Raw genomic sequence first — 11,046 nt, 5'->3', positions numbered from 1 at the left:
CCACATTGATTAAATCAATTGAATTGATGAGAGCATCAATTATTGCTCTCATTAATTCAATTGATGCGCACATTAATTCAATTGATGAGAGTAATGATTGAATTGAAGTGTGCATTAATTCATTTGATGAGAGCAATAATTGATTTAATGCGCGCATTACATTAATTCATTTAGAGAGAGCAATAATTGAATTGATGATATCTTCAAATAAATGAAGATATCTTCAATTATTTGAGTTAATGTTAATTTGGAGCTCCATATTCACCGGCAATGGTGACATCTCCATATGGGTTAAAAAATTTCGAGCGGGACGTTAAACAATGTACAACCAATCTCCATCGACTCAGCCTTCGACGCCAATTTGTCTGCCTTTAATTGAAACTGTTGGTAAAATTTGTATTGAATAAAGACTCACAACGACACAGATCAAACTGCTTCACATAATTTACCAGTTAAATACATAACGAGAGACAACTTGAACGGTGATTTACTTTCAGTTTCAATCCGAATGTACAAGTTTTATTCTATTTTGATTTTTCAAGTCACTTGCCTGTGGACGAGTGGTTAAGGAATATTCACTTGCCCGACACCAAAAAATCCACTTGCCCTGGGTGTCGGGCAATGGGATTTGTTAGTCCCTGACCTGTATAACAAAATATTCGAATCTTAATTTCATATTCGAATATCAACTCATTGAATGAATATTCAAATATTCGTTGACATCCCTAAAACAAATATATAGGGAAAATCATTAAACATTTTCTTCTGAAGAATCACTGGGCCAGAAAAGTTTAAAATTTACATGAAAGCTTCCTGATATAGTGCAGATTCAAGTTTGTTAAAATTATGCAACCCCCCCCCCCCCCCCCCCCCCCAAATATATAGGGAGAATCTTTTAATATGGACCAAAGTGACTCAGTTGAGCGATTTGGCCCATGGGCCTCTTGTTTGTATTAACAAGACTTGCAAATGGTATATACAAATGTAATTAAAAATGTTCAGCACCATGCCTGTAAGAGATACCACAAAAGCTGTATAAACTGTTTCAGTGGTATATTTGATTGCAAAGTGGAACACAGAACAAATTTGAATAACAGAAATGTTTGATACATGTACATGTTGTTAACTGTGAGTTTTTATTCTGTAGGGAAGTTCCAGCAGAAGGACAGCCTGATGCCTGTCGAGTTCATGGCTCCCTGGAGGTCAATAAAGTGGCTGGGAATTTTCACATAACAGCAGGAAAGTTAGTCTCTCTAAGTATCTCTTACTACTGAGTGTAGGAAAGTTTATCTATTAGAGTACCTCTTACTACTGAGTGTAGGAAAGTTTATCTATTAGAGTACCTCTTACTACTGAGCGTAGGAAAGTTCATCTATTAGAGTACCTCTTACTACTGAGTGTAGGAAAGTTAGTCTCTCTAAGTATCTCTTACTACTGAGTGTTGGAAAGTTTATCTATTAGAGTACCTCTTACTACTGAGTGTAGGAAAGTTTATCTATTAGAGTACCTCTTACTACTGAGTGTAGGAAAGTTTATCTATTAGAGTACCTCTTACTACTGAGTGTAGGAAAGTTAGTCTAAGTACCTCTTACTACTGAGTGTAACAGATCACTTTTGTACATTACCAAGTTTTATTGAAATGTATTTAAATCTAATTGATAAAGTCGTACAAAAATGTAGGATCCCGGAGATTTTGGACGCAACAAATGAAGTAGGAATTTGTTGTATTTACGTGGGATTTTCTATATTATATGATTAAACAACAATGCCAATTGGTCATTAATACATGAAATTCACCAATGAAAAGGCATTTTTGAAGGATTTCAATGTTTGGGTGATGTTTTTCCATTGAATATTCAAGTAAAGAGTTGGGAATAATGCAAATATAAAGGAAAACTTTGTTGTAAATATGGATTTTTAGCAATATTAAAACATTTATAAATAGTTTTACAAAATTCTATACGGAATTAGGTTTTGGAATCCTATGTCTTTAAAGTTACATGTAATGGTAAAACTTATAATTCTGCGACAAGGTTTGGGGAAGAATCTCTATCATATTGCACATATTGCAGTAATCGTCTCTTTTGTAGATCAGTTCCGGTGTTTCCAAGGGGACATGCTCATATATCAATGATGGTTCATGAAAAAGGTGATTAATTGGAAACTAAAGTAATATTCATGAAGCATTTAAATGTCCGTCTCAAGATTTTAAAGTGGCCATCTGATCATAACTGTAACCTACAGTACATGACACGAGTTTTATACACCCCTCCGTGGAAAGACCACGGTGGAAAATCCACGGAGATACACCGTGTTCCACGTTGTGTGTTATTTGCGAATACACACAGCTTCTAGGAGCTTTGTTCTAGCCATGGGTGCCTTGCAGGAGGTGTGAAAATTATCTATGTATAACAAGTATATTCCATGCAAATTCCTAGGGTCTTTGCCACAATAGAACTAAATTACAGTTAACTAGTTCGTGTATTTGAAATTATCAGAAGTTTTTGACTTCCTTTAAGGAAAGTGTGAAATAGATTGGGTTGGCGCGATGTCAGATCTAGTCTAAGATCATGGGTATCTTGCACCGACCCAATATATATATATATATTATTTCACACTTTTCGCAAGAAGTCAAACACTTCTGTTAATTTCAAATACTCGGATTAGCTGACCCCCAGTTGTTCTATTGAGGCGAAAAACTCTTTGCATTTTGCATGGAATATACAAGCCATACACAGGTCATTGTTATAGTCATAGATCATAGTCCCACTAACTCGAGAAATTTTTTTTTTTTAATTTAAAATGACGAAATATGAACAAACTTCAGATTGAACTTTATATAGCCCCATGTTAACTTTACTTATATTTTTCAATGTATGAGAAGAGTATGTCATCGTTTAATTTGTTTAAAATTCTTCATAAGAAAACAAAAACAACAACAAATGGTGCTTAAATTGTCCGATTATCAAAACCTTAAATTGTGTATGGGGGGGGGGGGGGGGGGGGGGGGGGTTAGTCCTCATCTGCTCAAACTGTCTCAATTCCCCCTCCCAACTTCAATTTCTTAAATCGTACAGTAATTTTGTTTGCTACATGGATGAATTCTTAACTTTCAAGCTTACATATTACACCCTCTCTGATATTACGTGTCTGTAGTCAATGTGTAAGGATGTAAAACCTCTGTCAAATGCAACTAGTTCATGAAAAGAAAATTATAGACAAAAATTAATTTAACGATTTGCATTTTAGGTCCTTCTATTCATATATGCTATAGATTATCAAAATTTTTAATTTCGATATGAAATCATTTTTAATTTAAATGCATTAAATGATGAAAGCAGTACTGACTCTATAACATCATAATAGAGAGAGAGAGAGAAAACAAGAGAGAGAGCATTGGTAATAATTGATTATAATATACATGTACTCCCAGAAAAATTATTGAATCAGAATTTCCTGGGAATATGCACATCTACACAGTGTGTCCTTATCAACTACAAAGTTTCATGAAATTCGGTTGAGCGGTCTCAGAAGAGTTGTGCTGACAAGAAAGGGACTGACAGACTGACGGACAGGTCAGAAACATTATACCCTCTGCAACTTGTTGTGTGGGGTATAAATACAAAAGTTAAACTACAACTTCATTGGATTTACTGGATAATTCTTCTGTTTACCACCATGATACATGGTTTATGCAAGTGGACTATCTACTGGTAGGCATTTTTAAAAAAATTTCCATTGAGTATTTGTCCATAAAGAGCACAGAAGTAGACCCAAAATCCATGGTTAGCGAAGATGAATTTTACCCCCGTATTTGGGTGTTATAACTTACCATAAACTAGTACGTTTGTTTTACAACTTTCATTAAAAAGCGGATAAGATTGTGAGTCATTGAATAAATGAGAAAACATCTGCATTTTTATTTCAATCGTTGCCAACTGTATACTTTGTGATGTTTCAAGACTACATGTAAACATGTGTATAGCAGATCCAAATCACCTACTAGCGTTCTTAATTACACTGCAAACTATACGTTATAAGATTTGTGGTGCACTAAATGTCCAATTTTTAAAATTGTCCAACCAAAAAAAAAACCACTGCTAATGGTACACATTTCTTTTAGCTGCTATTTATCAAATTGAAATTACTGGCAATTTATATCATTTGATAGTCGTTTGTTCATGATCCTCCTCTCATTTGGTGAACTTCTGCTGCATGTGCCGTGAAACAATGTACCGACGAGTGGTGGGAATAACACAGGTGTTTATATACAGGATGTCGAGAATTTGGGCTTTTCATAAAAAAGGACATGAACGTCTGCAGGGAAGTCTGCATACAGATATTACTGAAAACACCAATGTATCATTTTACAACAATTACAAGAATTGAATGATTTATCGCCAATTTCTAAATAATGAAGGGGTTGGCCAAGTGGAACGCTTTTCCAGGTTGATCATTTCGGAAAAATTCATGGAATTATTATTTCTTTTATTTCTTTGTTTTATCACACGGAGGTACAAGGTGGCATCCATGGATATAGATGCGAGGTGACATCCACGGAGATCCTCCGTGGACTTCAAAGTCTAACCCGCTCAGAAAATTAAGACTTCAAAGGTGCCGACAATTTTAAAGGTTCATCGTGTTTTGGATAAAAAGTTTCCACCGTGTTGCGTGGAGCACTCATAAAACTCGTGTTGTGTATTGTACGTCATAATTTTGTGAAATGTTAAAGATTGAGACTTTAAATAATCTGTTGAACTTAATTGTCAGTATTTACAATTATTTCCAGGACAAATTTGTGACATTAGGTCTAAAGCCTAGGTTTTTGATATATTAGCATAGCATAACATAAAGACATTTGGCTTCATGTACATGAACATTTTCTTGGACTTGTGTGTTTGCAAATTCAAACAAGAGTTTTACAGTAACAAAAATATACCACTTGTATTCTGCTTTTCAGACTACAATTTTTCTCATCGAATTGACCACTTTTCATTTGGAGATTCCGTTAAAGGCATTATAAATCCGCTTGATGGAGAAGAGCAGATTTCATCAGACAGTATGTGTATTAGTGCCTCATATACATGTAATAATTGTAGATTTCATCAGACAGTATGTATACTCATACACATAATAGTAGTTTTGGTCTTTGTCACAATTAGGAGTCGCTGTACAGTGTCTGTACTTGAGTCGCTGTACAGTGTCTGTACTTGAGTCGCTGTACAGTGTCTGTACTTGAGTCGCTGTACAGTGTCTGTACTGGAGTCGCTGTACAGTGTCTGTACTGGAGTCGCTGTACAGTGTCTGTACTGGAGTCGCTGTACAGTGTCTGTACTTGAGTCGCTGTACAGTGTCTGTACTGGAGTCGCTGTACAGTGTCTGTACTGGAGTCGCTGTACAGTGTCTGTACTTGAGTCGCTGTACAGTGTCTGTACTTGAGTCGCTGTACAGTGTCTGTACTTGATAAGTTGATATGTATACTGTTTGTGTGATATTTTTTACTCATAACAAACATTTAAATGACTCCGCTTCAAAATAATAAAGCTCAAAACCGGACACTGAGACATCGGACATTCTGGTCCGGTGTAAAAAATGATGCATCGGACCTTAGGCACTGCACATCGGTCAGGTCTGACGGTCTGATGTCTTTTGCATAGACTGTGTACTTGAGTTGCTGTACAGTGTCTGTACTTGAGTCGCTGTACAGTGTCTGTACTTGAGTCGCTGTACAGTGTCTGTACTTGAGTCGCTGTACAGTGTCTGTACTGGAGTCGCTGTACAGTGTCTGTACTTGATAAGTTGATATGTATACTGTTATGGTGTATTTCACGCAGCACCAATACAAATCAGATCGGAAACTGTATGTAGGTTTGATTTTTAAAGATGTTGACTTCTGTTTAATGTGTGATATTTATTTTGTAGATTTCCATGTTTATAATTACTTTATAAAAATTGTTCCCACTGAGGTGAGAACTTACGCAGCAGGAAATATCGACACATTCCAGTTTTCTGTCACACAGAGGGTAAGGAGAGTAAAAAATCTTATTTTAGTGCAATGGTTTTGTAATCAGTATTTTGATTGGCTAATTCACTGATGATTAAGGCTTTTAAACAAAAATTAACATGACAGAAAACTTTCCATTTTGACATAATAAGAATGATGTAAAAATATAAGTACATGTGTATTTCATATAACAAAAAGGCAGAACTCAGCATAAGATTTAAACATCAAGTAAAATGCATGAATTGTTTGAGAATGAAAATGATTATCTTCTCATTTGTTATTTTGACCATTAATGCTAATTTAATGGCCGCGTCACCAGTAACCAGAAGTTTGTGACCTTTAAGTCACCATTAACAGTGACAAATAACAAATAAGAACATATTTACTCCATAAATTGGAATACTGTTTCTTACAATAAAATTTTGCTGATGTGGCTATGTAAAAATTCCAAATAAATGTTAAGTATTATTGTGGAGTAAAATCATTAAAATCCGATTCTTTGATCAGAGCAGTATATTGCTACACTGGTGTAGTGATGTACGTGAGCAGATCAAACAATCCGATTTTAATCAAATTGATGTGAAATATACTGTGAGTAAGGCTGTTCTTGTGATTTAGTATGGTGTCCAAAGTTAAGACTTTGTTTAAAATCGCTGAAGGTCTTTAACATGTGAAAGATATTTTTTTTTATTGTTTTAGAACAGAACCATAAATCACAATAAAGGGAGTCATGGTGTGCCAGGAATATTTGTGAAATATGACCTTAATGCTTTAAAAATCCGTGTGATTGAATCACATAGACCATTTAGTCAGTTCCTGATTCGACTGTGTGGCATTGTGGGAGGAATATTTGCTGTCTCAGGTGAGTCATTGTTAAAATTTTATCTAATGAGGAATATTTGCTGTCTCGGGTGAGCCATCATTAAAATCTTATCTAGGACCCAGTTGCACAAAAGTTACCAGTAGTTAAAAAAACCTGACAGTTAAATTTTTACTGTACAGCATTAATTGGAAGTTGATTGTCAGTTAAATCTAACTTTTTGTGCAGCGGGATCCAGGAAATGATGCAAGTATTTCATATGAGCCTTATAGAAATTAGTGAAAGGTGAAGATAACGAACACTGATCAATCTCATAACTCCTATAAGCAATACAGAATAGAGAGTTAGGCAAACACGGACCCCAGGATATACCAGAGGTGGGATCAGGTGCCCAGGATGAGTAAGATATCCCTTGTTGACCAGTCACACTTGTCGTGAGCCCTATATCTTAATCAGGTAAACAGAGTTACCAAGAGTGTACCAAGAATGGCCTAACAATCGGTTTCTATAGAAACAACTTTCTAGGGCGTAAATATTTGCTATGATAACATGATTGAAATTTCTTTAATCCGCATGGTAATAAGTTAGCCACTTTTAATTAGCAAAACAAGTTTTGTATATTTCCCATTAATATTACCATTCTTACGAAAGAATTATATGTACATGTACTGCCAAATAATTGAATAAAACCTTTGTCATTACATACATGTATGCTGCTAAAGTAATGAAATAAAACCTTTGTCAGTACATATACTCCTAAAGTAATGAAATAAAACCTTTGTCAGTACATATACTCCTAAAGTAATGAAATAAAACCTTTGTCATTACATATACTGCTAAAGTAATAAAATACAATGTACTGTAGAACCTTTGTAATTACCCCATCTCTAATAGTTTTTATACATCTGTCAAAGAAGGCACGAATTAAGTACATTTATCTGGTCCAGACCTTGTATACAAAATGAACTGTATGCTCCAGGAACTTGCACTTTGGTACATTTGATCACCATGATGAGAGGAAGATGCCTATTGTTTTTCAAGGTCAAAGTCGTAGTACCAGTTACATGTAATATGAAAACCTTGTCGGCAGAATACAGACCGAACTATTGGGGCTAGGACCGTCAAACTTGGTACACATATTCCTCATGCTAAGTGTAGGACGCCTATTGTTCTTCAAGGTCAAAGGTCAATGTTGTAGTGTCACTTCTTAGAAAAAGATTGTTTTTGTTATTGATACAGATATTGCCCTGAAATTTAGTCACAAGCTTCCTCTTGGAGGAATATAAGTTCAGTTTGCATTTCAGCTGGATTGGTACACCATGACCTACTTTAGGGGTAAATGTAGGTTAAACAGTTTTGTAAAAGAATTTTTGTTATGAATACAGGTATTGCCCTGAAATTTTGTCACAAACTCCCTCAGAGAAATACATGATCAGTCATTTCAACTTGATTGGTCACTGTGACCTACTTGAAGACTAAAAGTAGGTCAAATAATTTTCTGGACTTTTTCTCATCATGGATACAGATATTACGATGACATTTTGTCACAACCTCCCATTTATAAACATACATTATCCGTCCACATGTCTGTTAGATTGTCACACATGACCTACTTTAAGGCTTCTCTATTCGGAATGTGTATGATATCAATTTAGAGTGCATAATGTGCTTCCAGGTCGAACGGGCATATGTTGTACCATTTGTGGTATTCTTGTTCCCTGAATGATAAAGGTGCAATTGTAATATTTATACATTGGAGATATCAAATTGCTACTATTAGAGTTCTCACTTTGCAAACTTTTTTCATCTCTTAAATTTGATGATAGTAGGTTAGATATATGTCCCCAACCTTATGAGGGACTCCCATATATTTGTAACAGATGCACCTATGCTATCATGTCTGATTTTGATGGAATTTGACAGGAAAGTGTCTGTGGGTATAAACGTCAGAAAACTTTTTCTCCGCAACAGTGTTCTGATTTGTATATTTAGGAAGACAATATATGTATAGATATATATATATATATGTACATACGTACTTTATTTTCTTTTGTCAATTAGGAATGATACACAACTGGACAGAATTCTTGGTGGAAGTTGTGTGTTGCAAATACAAACTTGGGAAATTTAAAACAAAAGACATTATCACAAATAACAGCAGTGATGCAACACCAATATCACTCAAAGACAGCACATCCAGCAGCCTACCAAATGTCAATTTATTGCCTTCACCGAGCAGCTGACACGACATCGGGATCAGCTGACACGACAGCGTTGTCAGAATGTTGGCAGGCTCCTAGTTTGATTGTAAACCAAGATGTTTTTGTTCATAGTTTGTATTTGTCATTGTTGTGTATTCTTGTTTAGCTTTTGTTCTGTTCTCTGTACAGTAGCCCATTCCAAGTTTGTTTTCTTTTTTAATATATAGAATTCCTCTCTCTGTCCAAAACCTGCCTACCTGTTCATCAAAAAACCCACAGAATAAAAAGCAAAGAAAGACAATAAATTGTAGAATATTAACTAGATCAGTGAAGAATATTAACTAGTTCAGTGAAGAATATTAACTAGATCAGCGAAGAATATTAACTAGATCAGTGAAGAATATTAATTAGTTCAGTGGAGAAAATTATGATGTTTTATCATACTAGATTATACAGCTTCATCAAAGTGTTTAGTAATCTCCTTCATGTACCAAAACAAAAAGAAAAAAACCAAACAAATACATTTAAAAAATAGCTGGTTTAATGGCCCTGATCTTCATTTTTGTTTCACAAAACGTTGTTTTTGTTCTCATTTAAGACAAATTTAGAAAAGATTTATCATATTGATTGTTGATATATTCACATAAAAAAAATTTAAAAACCGTAATGACAACTAATATTGCTTTAATGCCTGGGAATTCCAACAGAGATGAAAGTAGTCCGCTTCATGAAGTATGCAGGGGTGAAGCGTCGCAGTTCATACTCTTATGAATTTTCAAAACTGCAATTTATTTCGTTAATCGTGATAATTGGAAATTAATTTTAGACACTGAAATTCCATTTTTCATAAAAGAAACATACAATTTTATGTGGTTTTAATGGTGTAGGGTTTTCAATACCAAAGTGCATTTGAATGCAGAAGATAAACAAAACTTGGAATGGGTTCAGAATATAAACACAATTGAGATCTTGTTTTGTCTGACTGAAGAACTGGGATAAACATTGCAAATAATGTTCTTCTCTTCTTTTAATCTCAATAATCATATTGTATTATCATATTGAAAAGAAATTCATATATGCATGTCATATTTTTATGCCATATTTGTGTTTTATAAATCCAGTTTGGTGTATGAAGTGCATTTACTTTTATGGTGAAAATGTCATGTTTGGAGAATTTGTTTTATTATGGTGGGATTTTTTGTATTGGTGTTTTTGTTGTTGCCCAAACCCCCATCTCCCCAATTTGGACTTTGGTGAGAGTTTAATAAACCAGAAACATTGGATATATAGTTGTTAAGTCAAAAGTGCCATTGGAATTGAAATCCATACGTCCAGTTCATACCAGTTCACATTGCATCAGCAGAATGAATGTAAAGTTTCACATGAAAAAAACAGTATCATAATCATATTTTGACATTTTGGGACTTGCTTAATGCTTTGCTAAATTATTTTGAGGTTCAAGCTGTCTGGATGATTTATTTTCTATTCTTTTTATTGATGATAAAATGGATGTGGTGCATTTATGTACAGTGTAGCATATAGAGAAATATTGTATGAGAACAAAGAAAGGTACAATGGAGAACACTTCTATAGTTTACATCGAAACCACAGCTTGTCTTAAAATCAAAATGTGCAATCTCCATTATTGTGCAATGTGTAAAATCATGTTTGTATTAAACTTTATTGATAAATGGTATTTCATTGTATACAAATATATCTAAATCACAGAGACGTTGATTGCATGATTTTTGTTGTGTTTTTTTTTTTTTTTCTAGCTTATTGACATGTTACTCGTGTAGTTGCTGCTGTTCTGTAATACAATCATTATCTTGACATCAAAAGAATAAAATCAAGTCTGTGGCATATCAACACTTGTGCATGGTTCTACAGTTAATTCATAAACATACAATGCAAGTATAAAATGATTTAATGGGTTGAAAACTTAAATGTAAAGTATTTAAAAAAAACAAATGTACATGCATATTATTGATTTTGTCAAATAAAGAAATATTGAATCTGTC

General features: G+C 34.3%; 1 protein-coding gene across 8 annotated transcripts in view; it reads left to right on the top strand.

The window, feature by feature from the left end:
- LOC125683260 (endoplasmic reticulum-Golgi intermediate compartment protein 2-like) overlaps positions 1-11,046 on the top strand; it is a 27,449-nt gene extending 16,403 nt beyond the window's left edge. For all 8 annotated transcript variants that reach the window (XM_048924228.2, XM_048924223.2, XM_056139519.1 and 5 more), the window contains 6 exons: positions 1,148-1,243; positions 2,091-2,149; positions 4,961-5,059; positions 5,923-6,023; positions 6,704-6,866; positions 8,886-11,046. In XM_048924228.2, coding sequence (XP_048780185.1) covers positions 1,148-1,243; positions 2,091-2,149; positions 4,961-5,059; positions 5,923-6,023; positions 6,704-6,866; positions 8,886-9,067 — 700 coding nt within the window. In that variant the 3' untranslated portion in view covers positions 9,068-11,046. The remainder of the gene's footprint in view (positions 1-1,147; positions 1,244-2,090; positions 2,150-4,960; positions 5,060-5,922; positions 6,024-6,703; positions 6,867-8,885) is intronic.

This window comes from Ostrea edulis, chromosome 6 (assembly GCF_947568905.1).
Source record: "Ostrea edulis chromosome 6, xbOstEdul1.1, whole genome shotgun sequence".
NCBI lineage: Eukaryota > Metazoa > Mollusca > Bivalvia > Ostreida > Ostreidae > Ostrea > Ostrea edulis.
The sequence above is the reverse complement of the archived record's forward strand: the minus strand, read 5'-3'. Positions and strand labels throughout refer to the sequence as shown.